This window comes from Lepidochelys olivacea (genome assembly GCF_965140295.1).
Source record: "Lepidochelys olivacea isolate rLepOli2 genome assembly, chromosome: 11".
Taxonomy (NCBI): domain Eukaryota; kingdom Metazoa; phylum Chordata; order Testudines; family Cheloniidae; genus Lepidochelys; species Lepidochelys olivacea.
Window position 1 is genome coordinate 40,168,351 of NC_140421.1, and position 21,556 is coordinate 40,189,906.

The 21,556-nt window shown below is 41.1% G+C and overlaps 1 protein-coding gene across 2 annotated transcripts in view; it reads right to left on the reverse strand.

Moving 5' to 3' along the window:
* TLK1 (tousled like kinase 1) overlaps window positions 1–21,556 on the reverse strand; it is a 129,293-nt gene that overhangs the window by 12,328 nt on the left and 95,409 nt on the right. For both annotated transcript variants that reach the window (XM_084642993.1, XM_084642994.1), the window contains exons 13-18: window positions 16,168–16,265; window positions 9,099–9,180; window positions 7,923–8,014; window positions 7,740–7,829; window positions 6,778–6,947; window positions 4,509–4,644 (exon numbers count right to left, since the gene is read on the reverse strand). In XM_084642993.1, coding sequence (XP_084499119.1) covers window positions 4,509–4,644; window positions 6,778–6,947; window positions 7,740–7,829; window positions 7,923–8,014; window positions 9,099–9,180; window positions 16,168–16,265 — 668 coding nt within the window. The remainder of the gene's footprint in view (window positions 1–4,508; window positions 4,645–6,777; window positions 6,948–7,739; window positions 7,830–7,922; window positions 8,015–9,098; window positions 9,181–16,167; window positions 16,266–21,556) is intronic.

Consider the following 21,556-nt stretch of genomic DNA (forward strand, 5'->3'; position numbering starts at 1 on the left):
ATAAGTAATTGGCTGAAGGGGAGAAGGCAGTGGGTTATGCTAAAAGGTGAATTATTGGACTAGAGGGAGGTTACTAGGGGAGTTCCTCAAAGATTAGTCTTGAGGCCAATCTGGTTCAACATTTTTTATTAATGACCTTGGCATAAAAAGTATAAGTGTTCTGATGACATTTGCTGATGACACAGCTGGGAGGCATTGTCAATACAGAGGAAGACTGGATTATTATACAGGAAGATCTGGATGAACTTGAAGACGGGAGTGAAAGATAAAATTCAATGGTACAAAACGCAAAGTCATTCACTCAGGGTCCAATAATAAGAATTTCTGCTTCAGCTGGGGGCTCATCAGTTGGAAGTGACAGAGGAGGAGAGAGACCTGGATGTGTGGGTCTATCACAAGATGATTATGAGCCACCAGTGTGATGCAGCTGTGAAAAAGGCAAATGTGATCCTAGGAAGTATCAGATGAGGCATTTTCAGTAGAGATAAAGTAGTATTAATGCCATTATGTAATGCACTGGTAAAACTTCATTTGGAATACTGGTACGATTCTGGTTACCCATGTTCAAGAAAGACTAATTTCAACTAAAGCAAGTGCAGAGAAGAGCTAATAGGAATAAGGGGAATGGAGGGCCCATAAGATAAGGGGAATGGAGGACCCATCTTATGAGAGAAGACTGGAAGAACATGGCTTGTTTAGTCTAGTAAAACAAAGGCGCAGGGGAGGTATGACTGCTCTCTAAAAATACATTAGGGGATATGATTGCTCTCAGGGAGGGTGAAGAGCTATTTAAGCTGAAGGACAATGCTAGCACAAGAACAAGCAGATATAAACTGTCCATGAACAAATTCAGGCTGGAAATCAGAAGAAGGTTTCTGTCAGAGGGATGAGGTTCTGGAACAGCCTCTCAAAAGGAGTTGAGCAGGCAAGCAACTATATTATTTTTAAGAGAGAGCAGAACAAATTTATGAGAGCTACTGTTTGATGAGGTTGCTCGTGGTGTTAGGGGGAAGGGCTCAATTGCCCTGGGGCTCACTTTTGGTTTAAGTCTTATGCATCTGAAGCTCATACTTCAGGGTTTCACCTGGCAACCAGTAGGAGTCAGTAAGGGATTATTCATTTGCTCCCCAGTATATTCTGGGTGGGTGTTTTTTTCTCCTTTCTTTGAAACATTAGGGAGGACCCACAGCTGGAGATGAGATATTGGACAGAGCTCTAAGGCAGCATCAAGCATTCTCTCTCCCAGGTGCTTGGCTGATTGGTTCTTGCTCACGTACTCAGGGTCTAACTGATTCTCATATGCGGGGTCAGGAAGGAATTTTCCCCTAGGTCAGACTGGCAGTGACCTTGGGGGCTTTTTTAGGGCTGTTGATTAATCACAGTTATCTCACACTATTAACTCAAAAAAATGAATCGCTATTAATTGCAGCTTTAATTGCACTGTTAAACAACAGAATACCAATTGACATTTATTAAATATTTTGGATGTTTTTCTACATTTTAAAATATATTGATTTCAATTACAGCACAGAATACGAAGTGTACAGTGCTTACTTTATATTTTTTAATTATAAATAGTTGCACTGTAAAAATGATAAAAGTAATAGTATTTTTCAATTCCCCTCATACGAATACCATAGTGCAATCTCTTTATCGTGAAAGTACAACTTACAAATGTAGATTTTTGTGCACTCAAAAACAAAATGTAAAACTTTAGAGCCTACAAGTCCACTCAGTCCTACTTCTTGTTCAGCCAATTGTTAAGACAAACAAGTTTGTTTACATTTACGGGAGATAATGCTGCCCACTTCTTATTTACAGTGTAACCGGAAAGTGAGAACAGACGTACACATGGCACTTCTGTAGCCGGCATTGCAAGATATTTACGTGCCAGATATGCTAAACATTCGTATGCCCCTTCAAGCTTTGGCCACCATTCCAGAGAACATGCTTCCGTGCTGATGGCTCTGGTTAAAAAAATAATGCATTAATTACATTTGTAACTCAACTCCTTCAGGGAGAATTGTATGTCTCCTGTTCTATTGCATTCTGCCATATAGTTCATGTTATAGCAGTCTCAGATGATGACCCAGCATGTTGTTCGTTTTAAGAAACACCTTTTTCACTGCAGATTTGACAAAACACAAAGAAGGTACCAATGTGAGATTTCTAAAGATAGCTACGGCACTTGAACCAAGGTTTAAGAATATGAAGTGCCTTCCAAAATCTGAGAGAGACGGGGTGTGGAGCATGCTTTCAGAAGTTTTCAATGCAGAAACTACAGAACCCGAACCACCAAAAATGAAAATCAACCTTCTGTTGGTGGCATCTGACTCAGATGATGAAAATGAACATTGTTATCGAGCAGAACCCATCATCAGCATGGACGCACGTCCTCTAGAATGGTAGATGAAGCATGAAGAGACATATGAATCTTTACTGCATCTGGCACGTAAATATCTTGCAACACCATCTCCAACAGTGCCATGAGAACACCTATTCTCACTTTCAGGTGATGTAACCAAGAAGTGGGCAGCATTATCTACTGCAAATGTAAACAAACTTGTCTGTCTGAGCGACTGCCTGAACAAGAAATAGGACTGAGTGGACTTGTAGGCTCTAAAGTTTTACATTGTTTTATTTTTGAATGCAGTTTTTTTAATACATAATTCTATATTTGTAAGTTCAACTTTCACGATAAAGAGATTGCACTATAGTAGTTGTATTAAGTGAATTGAAAAATACCATTTCTTTTATTTTTACAGTGCAAATATTTATAATAAAAATAAATATAAAGTGAGCATTGTATACTTTGTATTCTGTGTTGTAATTGAAATCAATGTACTTGAAAAGTGGAAAACATCCAAAATATTTATATAAATGGTATTTCTATTATTGTTTAACAGCACGATTAATCACAATTAATTTTTTATATTGCTTGACAGCCCTAGTTTTTTTGCCTTCCTCTACAGAGTCTGGATGTGGGTCACGTAGCATGATTATTTAGTTGTATCTCATTTAATCATTTCCCTGCCACTGTTGGGGCCTTGAGCCCTGGTGCACCTTGGTCCCTCCTATTCTCTGTCTGTGGCACTGAATAGGCTAGTCTCCTGTGGGTTGTAATATTTTGGTCTAATTTTGGTTGTTGGGTTTAACGTGCAGGTGCTGGATGGTGTTGGTGGCCTGTAATATGAAGAAGGTCAGGCTAGATGATCTGATGGTCCTTTCTGGCCTTAAACTCTCCGAGTAGCAGGAGAAGCGGGCACCCCCTCCACTTCCCACATACATTTTTCAAATAAATAGTCATATGAAGATATAAACTGGCCATGCCCTTCATAGTTTTTGGGCTTTTGCATAAAGTGAGAGGTCAGAGTGTATTCAGTCTTACTTTTCCATAAGACTTTTACACTTGTGCTGATCTGGGAAATGTATTTAGGCATACATTTTTTAAAATGCTTCGTTTAGGACATATGTTGCAATTTCACTGCATGGTAATGAAGATTTCAGGCACGCATATGAGAAATGCCTAATTCTCAAAGGTCCTCCTAAGGGTCTAACCTAGTGTACAAATTTTAATTAACATACACAATACTGGAAAACACTCTATAACATTTTTATACTAACACAGTAGATTTATCCTATATGTACATATGTAATAAAAACTGCAATATATATATTATCCCTACACATATAGTATGGCTGGTCAGTTTTCCAGTCAACTGAACCTTTAAGACTAAAGGAATTATTTTAATGTGTGCGTATACATGGTCTATCTGAAGATGATGATCTGGGGATCTGAAGTTCTTGGAATTGATAACATTTCTCCCACTAAAATTTCCCAGTGCTAAGCATCTATGCAAACCCATCACTCTTGGGATGGCTGTCATGAACTACCAAAAGTCAAAGGGTTTAATATATATTTTCTTCTTGGAAAACATGTTTATAACATTCTGAACTAAAATGGTGATTCTTTCAGAATGTTCAAATATATATCCTGGCTGCTGCCTTCCTGGAAGATGATGAGTGAAGTATAAATTGACTTCCACAGGAGAAGTAAAAACAGAAACATAGGAATTGCCATACTAGAAGTAATCAAAGGTCCTCCTAGTCTAACTTCATTTTTCCAACACCCAACACTTTGGGGGAAAAAACCCCATACTAAAACCCTCATATTGCACCTAACTGTCCAACTCTATGCTTTGGGCCAGGGTGATTCTTTCTTACTTTAGCTGATCCCCAGATTTGAAAACAGATTAGCTAATGTAACTGTAGACGTTATTTGTACTCCTATAAACATTTTATTATATTATGCATCCTACAAAATTCAGTATTATGATGTTTCTTGAGCACTAAGATCCACAGATCAAATGTTGCATATAAATCATTTTCCTTTCACCATTTTACATCTGATGCTTTTAATCCTAGATATCTGTGTAAAACTGATTTTACATAATTGAAATTTGAACAATAAGAGTTTAAACAACATATCTGTCCAAACTTAAAATTACCAATAAGTTCCTGCCCCTTGTGAAGTTAAGTCCATTCCATCCACACCATAGCTGTCATCATCCATTATTTTAGAGAGACCAAAATCAGTGATTTTTATTTCTCCACATGCTGTTCCATCTACTAGAAGGATGTTACCTAACAATAACAAAAAATTATGAATGTGCAATCTTATCACAAAAATACTAAATAAGTGCTTCTTAATAGGTTCAATCTGCAGCAGTGCCTGATACAGCTGAAACAGCTGAACACCACCTTTCTACCCTCCTACTCAAATCACTGACCCCTTGCGCAGTTCTACGTTTCTCCCAACTGCAGTGGCCCCCCAAGGGACTGACTGGGTAGCTGGGAAACACCAGATCACAGCAACTCTGGCTATGGTGCTTTTTCCCCACTTACTGTCCCAAAAACATGTTCTACCAGCATCACAGAATTCACAGGAAGCTGGTTAAATTGGCTTTAAGGCCAGCCTCTATATGCCCCCCAAAAACAGTGCAAAGGGGCTACAGACAGGCCAAGGACCTCCCCCTCATGTTTTTAAACTGCACAGTGAATTTCTCATATTATTTTTGTTTTTCTTTAGCATTATACTTTATTCATTATTTAAACAATTTTTTTTTACCAATCTTAATTTAATATTTTTGAAAGAGAATGTAAATTGTCTTAATAAAAATATATTCAGAATTGTTCTATATGAGAACAGTCATCCCTGGAACTGTGCAAAAGAGCATGCATACCATACAACTCTATCCTCTCTAGAAGAAATCCATGTTAACAGTGTCCTACTTATTAAGCGGTAGCTTGATGTTGTACAGTTGATGTAGCTTTGTCTTAAGGAGTTAACAATTTAAGATTCACAAAGAGAGTACTAACAAACTAGATGGCCAAATGAAGCCCCAAGGTAGAAGATGGTGTAAATCTGTTTAAAATGGTCACTTTCACTTTATTTACTCTATGCTGAGTCATTATTGGAAGACTTCTCCATTGGAAGACGCATCCACTAAGATTTAAGGAGAGAACTGAATAAAGATGATGGTCATTAGACATGCAAGAAAAATTGGAGTGTTCCAGGCATAAGGGGATAGCATGGAAGAGGACATGAAGATAACAGTGGAAGGAGGATACAAAGGGAGCAGCTAGGAAAGAGGCCTGATTATAGCAAAGAAGGACAACACTTGTAGGCATGAGTGCAATTACACAGAGACTTCAATGTGAAGGCAAAATCCTTAACTAGCCAGTGAAATAGGATATCAGTGATAGGATAGCCAGTGAAAGGATTTGAGTAGACAAGGAAAATGCGCAATAAAGGGAAATGATTTTCACAGCAGCATTCTGGAAAGACCAGAGGGGAATGAAACAAAAAATTATTTTCTTTGTATTTCTGAAGGTGTCCGTCATGTTCTCTGGATCTGTGATGGGGTATGTACCCCACACAGGCATAAAAGGGGTTAATCATGCCCTCCCAGGAAGGAGTAATGGAAGTGAGTCCTCCCAGCAGCCCAGAGAGGCTCTGTGAAGTACAGCCAATTAGGGAGGAGATGCAGGGAGCAACCCAGGCCCGGAAGGCTCAGATAAAAGGGACGCTCAGATAAAAGGGACGAGTAGGGTGAGCTGCTGCAGGGAGCCCAGCTGAATGCACTGAGGTAAGGGCAAAGAAGGTGCTAGGGCCACGGAGAAGTGGCCCAGGGAAATACAGCAGCACTGACTGAGTTTATAGAGCAGCAGCAAGAGGCTGCTACTTACTGAGTTCCTGGGCCACATTAGTGGGTTGGCCTGGGTCTCCCCCCGAACTCGTCACTGGGGAAGTGGCTCAACTGTTGGACAGAGATCCCCTCCTGGAAGGGGGAAACAGATGACGATCTAGCCAGAGGGCTGAGTTGAGAAGAGGATGCTGCCGTTTTGGGAGCTAATAGAGGAGCCGTAGGCAGGAGCAGAGACAGAGTGCTGGTGTGCAGACCGCATATGTGGGCATCTGCCTCGAGCTAATCCCCAGCATGACCAGCAGGAGGCGCCAGTCTGGCGATGAGGGCTGCACCTTGTGACAGGGACTTACCCCATAAATTAAAAACACAAAATAATTAATGAGTTGAGGCAAGTGTTAGCAAAGAACAGACAAAGGTTTCAGCTGTAAAGATGTAAGAGAAAGATGGATTTTGGAGATGTTTAAGAACTGACAACCAGAAATTAATCTGAGATTTTCCAACACGGATTACAAATAAAATACGAGAGAACAAAATTATTGCATTTTCTGCTGTAACTTTTTTCATTTACCTGGCTTAAGATCATAGTGTATAATAGGGGGCTTGATCTCATTGAGATACCGTAGTGCATTTACTATTTGCATTACAATGGACCTAGCTTCCTTCTCTGACATCAGTTTATGTTGCTTGAGATAAAAATCCAAATCATTGCCTTCGCAGTACTCCAACACCGTACAAAACCTAGAGTAAAAATTCAGAAATACAGCGTCAGATAAGGCAGGGTACAAATTGCCATCTAACTGCACAATCATATGAAAAAAAAATTAAAGACTGATAATGACAAGTTAACAATTTCATTTATATGAATAAAATAATCTAGCTTTTTTAATTAAGGGAAACTGGCATAACTAGTTAATTAAAAACCCAACATCAAAGCATTTGTATTCAACAGAAAAGAGACTACACAAATATTAGTGAGGCCATGTAAAAACTTTCCTTTTTGCATACTTAGACAAGTTTCTTGATAAAAAACATAGTGTAATCTCTTACAGTGAACTTCTGTGCTGGGTATCTTAAAGGCACAGCCCAAGGGAAGCATGGTAGTGGTTATGGATACTCCTAATCCTGGCTGCACAGGGAACTGGAGAAGCCCCTGGTGTAACTAAGACAGCCCTGGAGGTCTGTCTAAGTTGCAGTAGCTTCCCTGGGCTGTCCTATGTACTACAGTGCTACCTGGACTCACTTGCAGCACTGTGTGCTGCAGTCCATCCCAACATGCCCCTTATACGAGGGCGTCCCCAGAAGGCAGCCTTACGACTGTCTTCCACAATGTCTGCACCATGGGGAATTTTCTACCAGCCAGAACTGGGGCTTTTAATGCCCCTTTACATTATTGCTCCAGTCATTTTAGATAATGAGGTCAGAGCTGAGGTGAGGATCTCACCCTTAATGTTCAAATACAGTCTTCATTTTAATAAAAGTAAGGTATTAAGAATACTTGGAATGTTCTAAAACCAGTGTCATTTCACTTACGTATCTGTATCCAGGGAGAAGTAGTCATAGAGTTTAACTATCCTGGGGTGATCCAGTTCTTTGTGTATTCTATACTCTCTGCAGGCATGTCTAAAAGAAGATGTTTAAGATGTTTGTTAACTTTCCATGATCAACAGAACACAGTTCAATTTACCACAATAATCCTAAATTATTAATATTTACTTGTGGTAGTTTTCTTTCTTCTCATCTCTCCAGCTTTTGTTAAGTTGGTGTATTTTCACAGCAGCGTATCTTTGTTCATAAAGATCAAAAGCCTAGAAAACCAGATATGGGACAATTACAACCAAAGATGACAAAAAAAAACAACACCCAAAAAGGTCCAAATTCAGCACATAATCCACAGATCTACAGACAAATTAAGCAAAATGAAATTATACAGATGTGTTATAGAAAAACACTTCATAATCGTGAAGACCCACTTAATTTGACGTATACAAACTTTATTACACAAGTAACACTACATGCAGTTTCTAGAGCCATGGTGTTGCACTAGATAGCTTATCATAACATTGACAATTTTGTTCCACTTTCCTCAGATATTTTCTTATCCAGCAAGACTTCTGCCAATTTTATATTCAGAAAAATAAATGTATCCGGAGAAGCTATGACTAACCAAGAGGTTACATCTATGTTTGGGTTCACAAAGGCTCATTTCAGTGGCACGCACTCCCTTCTATGGCTGTACCACAAGTCCCTAATTTTCCAATTTGTGTAATGCATTTTCCTTAGTTTACATATCAGCAAGTCTACAGTCACAATCCTGGCTTCTTCCCTATTACCAATGGAGCCTTTGTCTATTGATTACATAAGTATGATCAGTGATGCTCAGCTCAGTGATGCTCTCTCCCTCCATAAATAAGCTAAGGAGTTTTTCCAGCCTTTGTTTAAGAAGTGCTACTATTTTAGAACCACAGTTGCCAACTTTCACAGGTAAATAAGCACCCCAACTTTCACAATAAGCCAAAAATCAAGCCAATCCCTAAGAACCCAACACTCTATGTGACTAGATCCCCCAGGTGTGCAGTCTGGGATTGTGGTGGGCCCGCTGTGCACCCCTGACTCTCTCCCCCCTTTGCCCCTGCTTGCCAGGAGCTGATAAAAAAAAGAAGCAACAAGCTACAAGCCAAACAAGCTACAAGCCAAAAACAAGCCAACAAGCAACTGACAAGCCAATTAAGCCAAAAACAAGCTCAATTTCTGCATTTTTTTCCATGGGTTTGTCACGTCTAACTAGAACCTTCTTAGTCCCTTAGTCCGGGAGATCAAAAGTAAGAAAATTATATATATAAACTTATGTGGCTATGAAATATTACATTGGCAGACCAAAATACAGATTACCTTATATACTTCACTGAAGCCACCTCGACCAAGTAAATGAAGTAACAAATATCGTTCATTTAATGTGGGATGATCTTTGAACCTTAAAAAGAAAGTAGGAAGACTTCAAGTAACAGATACATTTCAAGCTCTATTCTAGGTCCCTTCATATTATCATTATAACCTAATTTATCCGAGTATTTTTTGATAAGAGAAAAACCCTGTTCAGTAATATTCAACTAAATATAATTTTAAGGCAGCACTGTGTAATATAGCTATGCAGTTTTTAAAATAGTAAATTAATGTTATCATTATATGGTATTAAATCAACAACTGCTACCAAAACACTGCCATTCAGACACTTAGTTTTGTTCAAGTCTTTTTTGAGAGATTATGAGAAGTCTAAGTTTTACCATTAAGCTTTTAACTGTTTATATTTTTACTATATGTGAGTTGAGTCCAATGAGAAACAAAATTTCAGCTGTTCTTTTGGGTATGTACTGTCTGGGAAAAAGTGTTCGAGCTACTTTTGATTTTCAAATTTTATTGGATCAGTGACAACACAAATTTTATTTTCTATTTGCATTTTACATCACTAGTTCCAGTTCCTTGTTTGTTTTCAAAAGAAAAACAAACCCAAAATATTTCCTAACATTCCTTTTTCCTTCCCCCATCCCTCAGTTTAGCCTTTGTCCCATGTCCAATATACTACAGGAAGACAAGACACCAGGAAGGTGGTTTAATTAGGCTGCAACTTTAAGTAACCCACCTTGGACCTATTTGGCAGTAACTTGTCCAGGACAGGCCACCCTTTCTTGATAACCTGTTCTACCCATACCAACAGCCCCCACCCCATAAACATGCTGGGACCCTACCACCCTTCCCTCATACAAGGGTAAAGGAAGTGGAGAAGAGGGGGCTATGTCCTTATTATGCCAGACATTAGGAGCACCAACCTCATTCTCCACTTTCTTTACGAGATGCCTTCTCTTAATCCACTTCCAATTCCAGTGCACCAGGGAAGTGGACCACTTTGGAACAATTACCTGCACTGCACACCTATCAAGCTGCAATAAAATTAATTTTTACAACCTATCCCACCCTTCAGGTCCCTGGGCTGCTGAGAAGAAGTTGAAAAATGTACTTTGTCCAAGCCAAACTTCACTGAGGGAAAATTTCCTTCCTTCCCAGCCCCAAAACTAGTGTTACCCACCAGCAAGGCCCCAAAATCTATTCTTACTCTAATCCCAGGAGGAGGGAGGGGAAGCTTTCCTTCTCAGCACAGGATGGCATCCCAGGGCAGGATTTATAATTCCTCCCTTTGGATGCAAGGGAGACATAGGCTTATGCTGCACTCTTCTGTCCAACCAATGAGCCACAGAGCTCCTTCATAAGCCCATAAAGAGGCTAAGTGTCCATAAGGAGAGGAGGGCTCATGTACAAGTTCTTAAAGGGGCCAAGGGTTTTCTTTCTCCTGCTGGCCCAGACAAAGCGTGTCCCTGCTGCCCCGAGGCTGACGGGAGAATGGGAATGATTTGATTATCTTTTTGCCAATATGTGGGATTTCCTAAATTTACATCTGTAGCATTGTATATTATTGTAATATGTTTCTTCAACAATGAATTGTGGCAATGCTTTAATATTTTTTATAGTGTCCTGTTCTTAATAGTCACATGTGCAAATCATCAGCCTTTTTGAATCTGTTCATTTCCCACTAACATTCTCAGGTTGTGGGGCTTAGCCATCTTCTACCGTAGACCTCTTCCCACCCACTCAGAACTAACAGGGGTAACGTAGTCCTAGTCTTTGTGCCAAGGACAAAGTCAGTTGTGCCTAGGAGAAAGGACCAGTTGTCCCTGGATCAGGAGAAGGTGTTCAACAGGGTGGACCATGGGTATCTCCTGGACACTGCGAGCGTTAGGCTTCAGACCCCAGTTTGCGCGTTTTCTCCAGTGCTTTACGCCTCCGCAGGGTGTCTGGTCAGACTCAACTGGACCCTGACTGAGTTGGTCAGCTTCGGGCGGGGAGTACGGCAGGGGTGCCCCCTCTCGGGCCAGCTGTACGCTCTGGCAATCAAGCCCTTCCTTTGTCTCCTCTGTCGGAGGTTGACAGGGTTGGTGCTGCAAGAGCCAACAACGTGCTCCTCGTGGTCCAGGACCCAGGCAACTTGGCACGGGTGGAGGCTTGCCAGGCCGTCTACTTGGCAGCCTCCTCCACCCGGGTCAACTGGGTCAAGAGCTCTGGCCTGCTGGTCAGGGACGGGTAACAGGTGAGCTCCCTCCCATCCGAGCTTCAGGCCATTTGGTGGAGCGCGGGTCTGCCGCTCTATCTTGGCATTTACCTTTCTGCTACGCGTCCGTCTCCGCCAGCAAACTGGTATGGTTTAGAGGCCAGGGTGACAGAGCGGCTGCAGAAATGGACAATACTATTTCGGTGCCTCTCCCTTCGAGGGAGGGCACTGGTGCTTAATCTACTAGTCCTGTCCATGCTCTGGTACCGGCTCAACACCCTAGTCCCGGCCCTGGGTTTGCTGGCCAACTTCCGGATGGCGATTCTGGAGTTCTTTTGGCCAGAAGCGCACTGGGTCTCTGCGGGGTCCTCCACCTGCCCCTGGAGGAGGGAGGGCAGGGCCTGAAGTGCCTATGCAGACCCTACAGAGGCTCCTTTAAAGTTCAGGTAGTCTGGCGTGGAGAGTACTGGCACACACCTTTCTGCGCCGCTTCCAAGGGCTCCAATATGACCGGCAGCTCCTTTATCTCCATCCAAGAGGTCTTCCGCAGGACCTCTCCGGGCTGCCGGTGTTCTACCAGGACCTACTCCGGACCTGGAAACTGTTCTCAGCTACCAGGTCCGTGGCAGACACCAAGGGGGCAGATCTCCTCACGGAGCCCCTGCTACACAACCCCCAGCTCCGTGTGCAGATGGCGGAGTCCCCCTCAGTGCACCAAAGGTTGGTCCTGGCAGAAGTCACCAGAGTCGGGAGACCTCCTGGCCTACGACCAGGGAGACTGGCTGGATCCCCTGATGCTTGCACGGCGCATGGGGCTCTCCAGGCCTCATACTCCCTGGTGCGTACTTCAGGAGGTGAGGGCCACCTTATCACCCGCTGCTCAGGCCTACCTTGACTGGGTCCTGCGAGAGGGCATGCCCTGCCCACCTTCCACCCCAGGCCCTCCAGACCTTTTCATTGGGCCCCTGCCCCATAGACCCGACTGGCTTCCCCCTAGTCCCTTCAATGTGAGCCGGCTGCACAATTTGCAGCCGGTTCGTTTTCAGACTGTGCCAAGGAAACAGCTATACATGCTCGTGCTCCACACCCTTTACTTCCTTACCCTTGCGTCCCACCCCGACACAAAGTGACGGGACCTCCTGCCACCTCTAGAGGGTGAGGAGCCCAGGTAGGCCAGCCTATATTCCACCCTAGTCCCAAGGCCCGCTGGGGATATCAGTTGGTGGCTCCTTCACAGGGCCGTGAGCACAAACATGTACTTGGTGCGGTTTACCCCCGTCCTGGGCACCTGCCCCCTCTGAGGTTGAGGGAGACCCTGGCGCACGTTTACCTGGAGTGCACCAACTTGCAGCCCCTATTCTGGCTCCTCTTAGATATCCTGTTACGTTTTTGGCTGCACTTTCCCCCTCACCTCCTCATCTACACACTCCCTATCTTTGGCCCCACAAAGTCACGGGACCTCCTAGTCAACCTCCTCCTGGCCCTGGCTAAAATGGCCATCTATAAAACTAGGGAGGGGAGGTTGAAGGACGGGACCTCCTGTGACTGTGGGGCCTATTTCCGATCCTCCGCCCGTTCATGCATCCGGGCAGAGTTCCTCCGGGTGGCGTCCACTGGCTCCCCTGATACCTTCGAGGAGCAGTGGGCGCTGTCCGGGGTTCTCTGCTTGGTGTCCCCATCAGGTTCCCTTCATTTGACCCTTTGACTGCATTCCTGTGCCTGCTATTTCATTAGTTGTCCCCCGGAATAATTTGGTTTCCAGGTCCTATGGATCCTCCCCTTAGGCTAAGGGGGGTCCTTCCTGGATCCCAATAGGAGAAATTCAGTTTACCCATGCCCATACTGTAACAAACTCCCTGAATCCATCAGGCTTTGTAAGATGGGACGGGGTATGTGTATTTCTCCTTCATAAAGTGTGCAATTTTGTTTTTAACTGTTGATCAGATGAGTACAGCGGTTATGACAGAGATCCATGATAAGAATAATCCGAGTAGGTATGATTCTTGTATTTGTTGTAGCTGGAGCTATTGTGCACCCACCACATGTGTATTAAGAATCCTCTCACCATGTTGTTTCCAGCATAGAATCATAGAATATCAGGGTTGGAAGGGACCTCAGGAGGTCATCTAGTCCAACCCCCTGCTCGAAGCAGGACCAATCCCCAATTAAATCATCCCAGCCAGGGCTTTGTCAAGCCTGACCTTAAAAACTTCTAAGGAAGGAGATTCCACCACCTCCCTAGGCAACGCATTCCAGTGTTTCACCACCCTCCTAGTGAAAAAGTTTTTCCTAATATCCAACCTAAACCTCCCCCACTGCAACTTGAGACCATTACTCCTTGTCCTGTCCTCTTCTACCACTGAGAATAATCTAGAACCATCCTCTCTGGAACCCCCTTTCAGGTAGTTGAAAGCAGCTAACAAATCCCCCCTCATTCTTCTCTTCTGCAGACTAAACAATCCCAGTTCCCTCAGCCTCTCCTCATAAGTCAGGTGTTCCAGACCCCTAATCATTTTTGTTGCCCTTCACTGGACTCTCTCCAATTTATCCACATCCTTCTTGTAGTGTGGGGCCCAAAACTGGACACAGTACTCCAGATGAGGCCTCACCAATGTCGAATAGAGGGGGACAATCACGTCCCTCGATCTGCTCGCTATGCCCCTACTTATACATCCCAAAATGCCATTGGCCTTCTTGGCAACAAGGGCACACTGCTGACTCATATCCAGCTTCTCGTCCACTGTCACCCCTAGGTCCTTTTCCGCAGAACCGCTGCCTAGCCATTTGGGCCCCAGTCTGTAGCGGTGCATTGGGTTCTTCTGTCCTAAGTGCAGGACCCTGCACTTATCCTTATTGAACCTCATCAGATTTCTTTTGGCCCAATCTTCTAATTTGTCTAGGTCCCTCTGTGTCCTATCCCTGCCCTCCAGCGTATCTACCACTCCTCCTAGTTTAGTATCATCCGTAAATTTGCTGAGAGTGCAATCCACACCATCTTCCAGATCATTTATGAAGATATTGAACAAAACCGGCCCCAGGACCAACCCCTGGGGCACTCCACTTGACACCGGCTGCCAACTAGACATGGAGCCATAGTGGTGAGACACTGCTATGTACTTTTCTCTCTCTGATCTGGGACTGCTTCCTTAGTTTTCTGCAGAATTTATGTAAGGCCTTGCATGTTAGGATTTGCCAGTAGTTGGGTTTTTATGTTTACATAAAAGTGTGGGTTGAAGTATGTGTTCGGGCATAGCCATAGTAACATGTAGTTACTAGAAGTAACAAGTACATTACTATCTACTGTGGCCATCTATGAAACATCAAAAGTTTCATTTCTCATTATCAAAATTTATTTGTATGTTCATGAAAACTTTTGTCTAAGAAAAACAAAACACTTTAAAAGCAGATAGTTATACGTACCACCAACCAAATTCAGGGTATCATATATAACAGTGAGGTTGATTTCAAAGCTCTAGGGACACAGTGTCCTCCAGGAGCACCAGAAACAGAGGATCCAATCTATTTTTTAAGTGATGGTACACTCATACTTCCATCCACCCAACACATACCCAAGATAGGAAGTTTTTCATTTTCCAACACAGAATTTATAATCATCTACTGCAGAAAATCAGCACTGACGTACATGGACTCCTACAGAGCCTGTGTGACAGGTACTGTTCTCAATTTCAGAACAGGAAGCACAGTTTGGGCTTTTCTATCCAGGTACTAGGGTTGCCAAGTCTCCAGGATTTAAAGATTAATCTTTAATGAAAGATTATGTCATGTGGTGAAATCTCCAGGAATTCGTCCAACCAGAATTGGCAACCATACCAGGTACTACTGCATAGGATAGCCAAAACCTGCCATTCTCCAAGAATCAGTAAGTTCCTTCTTGTTAATCCTGCTTCTTTATTTTAAGTATGCTTTCTTCTTCAGTTAACCAAATGTTCAGTGCATCTGAGTTCTACACATTGGACAGCCACCTAATGTCTAGAATTTTTGTCTTTAATAAAGGACACTGTTGTGCCATTGGTTTTTATGCAAAACATCAATGTCAGTTACTTCTTGAATTCAAAACAATGGCAAAATATGGCCCTAATGCTACAGCTTCACAGCAACCACACTTTTCACAGCATATGGCAACCATTAAAAATATTATTGATTAAAAACTCATCCATTTGTGGACTTTAACACTTTTGGAAGTGCTGAAACCATATATGTAGTTTCATTATAGACAAAACAGTAAACATAAAATTAAACTTTTGGTATCCTCTACCATTATAGAGGAGCTCACTTTACTCAGTTATGTAATATATAGAGTCACAGTTAATTCTAGATGCAAGTTTTATCTTACAATCGATTACCACACAAATTCAAATGCTGTAATAGGTATCAGTAATATATACTTGACTTAAGTCATTTGCTTTTTTGGGCTTTTTGGAGCTTTGATAAATATGTGAACAATACCGCAATAGAGCTGAATACAGTGTTACACCAACATAAAATTTCCACAAGTGCATCAAGATTTCACCATGTCTACAGGCATTACTTTCAGATGAGTGGGTTGCTTTAGACTCCCTCATAACTATTCTTTATGTCAGAACCGTGATGTAGCAAGTTTTAGATTTTCTGCATTTTCAGCTCTACATGCTCAATCCCTCATATGCCTTGTAAATTATATTATAACCATTATTTTTAGGTAAAATTACAGTCCATTTAAGGCAAGATAAATATAAAAAGAGAGAACACCTAATAAAAAGTTATAGTATATCCTGTTCAATTTTGGTGAAGGTGGTTTTTAAACTACATTAAACTACTATTTTAAGAATAAACATGCAAAATTAAAATCTAGTGGCTTACTGTGAATTGTCTTCATTGTTTATTCTTTTGAGTTCTCGTATGTGAAGATTTCGAACTCTTTCCAAACGTTCGAGTTCTGCTTGTATTTCGGCTTCTTCCTGCAAATGAAATGAATGAACTATAAAAGCTCAATTTACTCACTGTTTGAAAAGGATATTTTTACCCAGGCATCAATACTGGTAGTGATGGAGGAACATTACATTACAAAACGCTGCTGAACCAGAAAACTGAACTGCTTTTCTCTTAATACCTGAACAATTCATAGAGATAAGGTTTAAGCCAATTTCAAGGAATCCTTCTCTCCATGAAACCTATAAGTAATGGGATGTTCAGTTTTGTCCTGTACTGTGGGGATGCTACTCAAATCGAGTGGCAGCTGGTTTTGTACCTCAGCCAGGGAGAGAGATTATCTGGGTCTGAAATTGATGTATAATGTGAAAAAAAAAATTGAGATACGTGCAGTTTTAGAAAAGATGCTTTAAAATATTTTAAAGCTCAAGTGTGAAACAAAGCAAGACTAGGCAATAATATTCATAATAATCTAAATATTATTTAATTAAGCATTTGATCTGTAACACTGATCAAAGAATATTTTTGTAATTTCAGAGTTCTCCCGTTTATGTGTTATCGAGATCACAAATGCTGAATGTATGTTGTCAAAGACTTACGGTGGGATTTTCAAAGGCACCTAGGTGCATCAGGAGCAAAACCCCTAATTTAAGCACCTTTGAAAATCTCATCGGTACTCTCCATACTTGCCTATTCAAACATCCTTTAGTTACAATTAATTTATATCAGTGATACTCAGACGGAGGCTCACAAGCCACAAGTGGCTCTCTAATGTGTCTCTTTAATGCAGCTCTTTGCAGCACATGATATTAAAACACTGTGTGACTGGTTAATAACTTAGATTGGTTAATAATTAAATCAGGATGCTTTTACTATGTTATTAACAAATTAAGTTATCAATTTGCACTTTGTTATTAACTTATTTGCTTTGGGAATTTTATATATATATACACACACACAGACACACACACATTCATTGTTTCATACACACACACACACACATACACGCTACAATGAATTCACACTATTGTGGCTCTCGAGTATCACTGATTTATATCCCGTAGTACAAGTACACAATTTAATGGTGCTTAACTTGCAGAAAGACAGATATTAATAACTGATGTTCTAGCATCAGTAAATATGCTTCCTACAAGTAGAAAATGAGTTTAACAAGTTTAAAATTTAACTGAAATATGAAGTCATTGCACCAGCATCATCATCCTATTACTATGACTATTGCGCTGTCAATGGAATACACTCTTTATTAGCTTTCTTAGTGTTCCCATCCAGTAGTATTTTGCACACATCTCAGATTAAGAAAAGGAGTACTTGTGGCACCTTAGAGACTAACAAATTTATTTTTAAGGTGCCACAAGTACTCATTTTCTTTTTGCGAATACAGACTAACACGGCTGTGCCTCTGAAACATCTCAGATTAAGGTACTTCTAAACTATTTCTGAATAAGCACTGTGAACAGAAAGTTTAGAACTTTATTACTACTTTCAAAAAAAGGTAGATTCAAAAAATATTCTTCAGTATTTTTACATTTTTGTCCTAAAATGAAAACAAAAATCACACTGGTATGCACTCTACTCCACCTTTCACACATGTTGTAATGTCTAGCACAAGAGTTGGGTATGAACAAAGCTGTTATATTTAACACAGCCAAACTGGGAGTCAAGGATTTTGAGAATTTCTGAGCAGCAGTAAGAAGTGCTTTTAAAATGGGACTCCTCAAAAAAACAGGGAAATGATATCTGAAATCCTGTTTATGTTAATAGAGAATGAGCATCATAAAACCTGGAAATCAATACTGGCAGATAATGAACTATTCATTTTCAAAAAATAGGTGAACATGGGACATTAAAAGTACCAGCCTACAATTTTTTTTCTTTAAGATTGTGAAATGTTCATTACAGTTATTTAGCACAGTGTCTACATTATATTTTATCTACTGACATACTGCAGGGGTTCTCAAACTGGGGATCAGGACCCCTCAGGAGGTCATGAGGTTATTACATGGGCAGGGGCTGGGGGGGATTGGGAGTGGTCAGCCTCCACCCCAAACCGTGCGTTTCCTCCAGCATTTATAATGGTGTTAAATATATAAAAATGTGTTTTTAATTTATAAGGGGGGGTCACACTCAGAGGCTTGCTATGTGAAAGGGGTCACTGGTACAAAAGTTTGAGAACCACTGACATACTGTGTTCATAAGCCATACTGGGTCAGACCAAAGGTCCATCTAGCCAGTGTCCTGTCTTCCAACAGTGGCCAATGCCAGGTGCCCCAGAGGGAATGAACAGGTAATCATCAAGCGATCCATTCGCTGTCGCTCATTCCCAACTTCTGGCAAACAGAGGCTAGGGACACCATCCCTGCCCATCCTGGCTAATAACCATTGATGGATCTATCCTCCATGAATTTTCTAGTTCTTTTTTGAACCCTATAACAGTCTTGGCCTTCACAATATCCTCTGGCAAAGAGTTCCACAGGTTGACTGTGTGTTGTGTGAAGAAATATTTCCTTTTGTTTGTTTTAAACCTGCTGCCTATGAATTTCATTTGGTGACCCCTATTAACACCTCCTTTTTTACTTTCTCCACACAAGTCATGATTTTATAGACCTCTATCATATTCCCCCTTAGTCGTCTCTTTTCCAAGCTGAAAAGTCCCAGTCTTACTAATCTCTCCTCATACGGAAGCCACTCCATACCCCTAATCATTTTGTTGCCCTTTTCTGAACCTTTTCCAAACCCAATATATCTTTTTTGAGATGGGGCGACCACATCTGTACACAGTATTCAAGATGTGGGCGTACCATGGATTTATATAGAGGACACATGATACTTTTTGTCTTATTATCTATTCCTTTCTTAATGATTCCCAACATTCTGCTCTCTTTTTTGACTGCCGCTGCACATTGAGTGGATGTTTTCAGAAACCTAACCACAATGACTCCAAGATCTCTTTCTTGAGTGGTAACAGCTAATTTAGACCCCATCATTTTATATGTATAGTTGGGATGTTTTCCAATGTGCATAACTTTGCATTTATCAACATTACATTTCATTTGCCATTTTGTTGCCCAGTCACCGAGTTTTGAGAGATCCTTTTGTAGCTCTTTGCAGTCTTCCTGGGTCTTAACTATCTTGAGTAGTTTTGTATTATCTGAAAATTTCCCCACCTCACTGTTTACCCCTTTTTCCAGATCATTTATGAATGCTGAATAGGACTGGTCCCAGTATATACCCCTGGGGATCACCACTATTTACCTCTCTCTAGTCTGAAAACTGACCATTTATTCCTACACTTTGTTTCCTATCTTTTAGCCAGTTACCAGTCCATGAGAGGACCTTCCCTCTTATCCCATGACAGCTTACTTTGCTTAAGAGCCTTTGGTGAGAGACCTTGTCAAAGGTTTTCTGAAAATCTAAGTACACTATATCCACTGGATCCCCTTGTCCACATGCTTGTTGACCCTCTAAAAGAATTCTAGCAGATTGGGGAGGCATACTTTCCCTTTATAAAAACCATGTTGACTCTTCCCCAACAAATTATGTTCATCTATGTGTCTGACAATTTTGTTCTTTACTATAGTTTCAACCAGTTTGCCTGGTACTGAAGTCAGGCTTACTGGCCTGGAATTGTCCGGATCACCTCTGGAGCCCTTTTTAAAAATTTGTGTCACATTTAGCTATCTTCCAGTCATTTGGTACAGAAGCTGATTTAAATGGTAGGTTACAGACTACAGTTAGTAATTCTGCAATTTCACATTTGAGTTCCTTCAGAATTCTTGGGTGAATATCACTTCATAATTGTGACAATACAACGTGTGATTCTGCCAGATTACTGAGCACCATTGTTTCCACAGAGTTAGACTTGCATGAACTGGGGGGAGAGTTGACAGCCTTGCCTCAGTGGAATGACCCACGAAGGGAACAGAATACCTCTCTTTGCAACTACAAGCTTATAATGTGAAACATTAGAATAAATTTATTGGTAAATTGGTCTACGCTTGTTCAACAGAAAATGTCAGAGACAATGTTTTCATATTTTCCCTGTACTGTTTGTTAGTTTTCCACTCTAGATAGTTCTGCTTAGAAAGTTTAAATTAATTGGAACGTAATTTAGAAAGAATGGATAATACCTTACTTCTAGAATAACTGCCTCTCTGGCTAACCTTTATAATTACAAAGCGGACTGGAAATCAATCCATACACAAAAGCAAGTAATTATGGAATTACTCTAAGATGATACCCGCTAAGAAAAATTACCCCCTAGGAAAGAAGTATTACCTATACTGCATAATTGACTCAAATCTATGTTGTTGCTATCTGGAATATAAATTAAATGAATATATCTCCAACAGTCTTAAGACACAGATCAATCAAAAGACTGCCAATGGAATCAAGAATCCCTCCCCATCACAGACAGGACAAAAAACTATCTGCAAGATAAATTTTCAATGATAAGAAGGACCAAATCCCCAATTTTCAGCAGTTGGACTAGTGCAAGGTACCTCTTCTGCTGGCAAAACTAAGTGGAGTATTGGTTTTTCCTAGTATACAATACTATTTGCATTTTCCTGTTTGTATGTTAACAAGCCATTTTTTTCATATTTAGCTTCACCCTGGCAGCTCTCAGGTGAATATCCTGAAATGATATGCAGCTTCTCATAAGCCATTAGTCTTCTATAAAGAATTTGACACACACCCATTCTTAAAAAAACCCTATTTGTCTCTTCTTGCCAGTGTTATTCTCAGAGACTACGGGGAGGGGGGATCCTGTTTGCCTCTTTTGGAGTTCTGTTCATATATTATGCAACTCAGTGGTTCTCAAAATGTGGTTCATTAGACCAGTGTTAGGCCAAAGAGAATTGGCTGGTCTCACAGTTTCCAGATGTTACTTCAGACACTAAGGTTTTGAATACCTGTAAACAAGGAAGAACCAGCTATGTAAAAACATAAGAACAAGAGCCATGAGGATCTAGCAGGAGAGACATTTCTTGAGGAGCTGGGAAACAAGAGGACCATTTGTAAGCACCACACCCAGGGGAGCAAAGAAAGGAGCAACATGAAAGCATTTAGAGAGTGAAGGGAAGGAGGACCAGGCAGCAAAGAACCAGATGGAGAAGGCATGCAGATGGAAATAAGGAAGAGTTATGGTGGCAGAGAAACACATATCTAGGGAACACTAGGAGATGAGAAGAACCAATAAAAGTGAAGATAAAATGAAAAGCAAAAAGGAGACTGATTATTTTTTCTAAAAAAGGACATCTAGCACATTATAGAGTTACAAATAAATATTTTTCTAATATTA